The 2210-nt window shown below is 38.9% G+C and overlaps 1 protein-coding gene across 3 annotated transcripts in view; it reads left to right on the top strand.

The window, feature by feature from the left end:
- Positions 1-2210, top strand: part of fgf13a (fibroblast growth factor 13a) — a 100240-nt gene that overhangs the window by 68268 nt on the left and 29762 nt on the right. The window contains exon 1 of one of the 3 annotated variants that reach the window (XM_014004841.1): positions 589-853. The exons of the other annotated variants lie outside the window; for them this stretch is intronic. Coding sequence (XP_013860295.1) covers positions 823-853 — 31 coding nt within the window. The 5' untranslated portion in view covers positions 589-822. Of the gene's footprint in view, positions 1-588; positions 854-2210 lie in introns of those variants that run through there. 3 annotated transcript variants of the gene reach the window in all.

Genomic DNA, 2210 nt, shown 5'->3' with positions numbered 1-2210 from the left:
ACACACACACACACACACACACACACACACACACTGTAACAGAGCCGACAGTGTTTAACTTTTCAGATGATTTTCAGAAACGCCAAAACTGATCCAACATTCAAAACTAAGCTGAAGTTCGTTTCCGATTCCAGCTTCACTTCTTCTTCTTCTTCTTTACTAAAAAATATACTGAAAACACTTAATAAATGACTCATTGAGACTAAWTGATGCTGCTGATAAGCAGATGTTTGGACAACGTCAGGGGAAGAAAGCTCCAAACAGAGGAGTGTGTCTCTAAAGTCCTTTTGCCTGCTGCAGAGCTTTAAGCATTGTCTCGTCGATATTTGGAGCTAAAGTAGAAAGGCCTGTGTAACCAGTTTAGTGGACGCATTAACGGATCATTTTACATCAGGTTTTTTATTTATTTATTTATTTTTTGTAACATGAGAGCAAAGTCTTCAGAGCTCTGAAAAGGAAGTCGCAGCCTCCCATTTTCTTTCATTTTTCTCCCCCCTTTTCTCCCCGCCACCCACCCACACTTTGTCTCCAGCCGATCTGAACAACACACAACAGTGTCCGCCGCACCAACAAGACCACCAAATGAATGTTTAATGAGCTTGTGAGACGTTTTAATGGCGGGTCGCTAATGTTCTTTAATGATCTTCCTGTTGATGGCCACGCCTCGATGCTTTCTGCTCCGCTGCGCCTCGGACACTTTTTCTGACGATGCTTTGAAGTTTGCTGAATCCAGTTCCCGTCGCTTTTTCTCTCCACTTCCCCGCTCGAGGACTCCAAACAGTTGGAAGCACTCCCTGCTTTTCACTTTGTTGAGAAGGAAAGATGACTTTTCCTCTGAGAAAGTCCGCTTCAGGTAGGGGGGATTTGCTTTGCTTTTGGATTTGCCATGGCTCATGTTTGGTTTTCACCATAAGGGGAAAAAAAATCAGATTAAAAGTTTGTTGTATATCGAGCTGTGGTGATGAGTGATGTGAGCTGTTGGACTTTACAGAATAATGTTTAGTTTGTTTAGTAGGGTTGGACAATATATTGGCAAAAAATTAATCACGATTAATTGTGGTATTTAGCCGATAACGATTAATTTGACGATTAATCCCCTGGAGTCCCTGGACACCTTTATGTCCCAGTCACATGATCAATTTAGTGGGAAAGATTTTCTCTTCATAAAATCTGTTCCAAATTGTGTCAAAAACACAGACTTCAGGCTATACATCAAATTTTTAAATTGCGTTGATAAATAAATAAATTACAGAACTTTATTTTTAATGTTCGTCATAGTTGAAGCAGGGAGGAGCACCAGCAGACTCTGCCTGGTGGCATTACTCGTATTAATCGTCAAGTGCCAAAAAATAATCGATTAATGTTTTTCTGACGATTAATCGCACACGATACGATTATGCCCAACCCTATTGTTTAGAAATCTTGCTAAACTGCAGAACTTTGTCACTGTGTCGCTGTCCATGGTGCTGAAATGGATTGTGTTCCACAGCTTTAGCTGCCGGACTTTTTCCGTCACACTTGTAAGTTTTTCTTTCTTTTACTTTTCCTGGGATTTTAATGAGAGTGTTATGTTCCAGTTGATCTGTTAAGTTTCTGTTTACATATTTATTTATTTTTAATCATCTGTTCCTTGTAAATTTCCCTGTTCCAAAGCCCTCTATAAGTGGACCTGTCCTCTCAGTGAGGGGTGGTGTTCGTGCTTTATGGGTAAATAAAACGTAAAGGACACATTGGGACTGTAGATGGCACCGTCGGTTAATGTGATAACAGCTGAATCCAGTGTGGAGTGAAGGAGCACTGAGGAGGCTGACAGTCAGAACGTGACTTTCTTTGGGTCGTGAAAATGTTATTTAAAGTTGCTTTTTTTATTCACAAGTCGTCCTGAAGTATTGGCAAACATGTTAAAGGTGGAAAATTATAATTTTGTACATGTTTTTGTCATAAAATGTTTTTTTTTTTGTTTAGAATTTAGTAACAACTTAACTGTCCTGTTCAAAGATCAATTTGGAAAATTAAGTCGAGCTGTTTTCTCAGTTGGAGAAATACTTTTAACCATCGTTTTGTATCTATTTTATGGCTAAAACCAGTTTAATTAACGYTATAAGAGATTTGCGCTCATGTGTTAAAATAAAGCAAACTAGCGTTATAATATATTCGAAGTTATAAATATATTTGTTTGGTTGAGCCCCGGGTTGAGCAGACAGTTCCAT

This window comes from Austrofundulus limnaeus, unplaced genomic scaffold (assembly GCF_001266775.1).
Source record: "Austrofundulus limnaeus strain Quisiro unplaced genomic scaffold, Austrofundulus_limnaeus-1.0 Scaffold1, whole genome shotgun sequence".
Taxonomy (NCBI): Eukaryota; Metazoa; Chordata; class Actinopteri; order Cyprinodontiformes; family Rivulidae; genus Austrofundulus; species Austrofundulus limnaeus.
The sequence above is the reverse complement of the archived record's forward strand: the minus strand, read 5'-3'. Positions and strand labels throughout refer to the sequence as shown.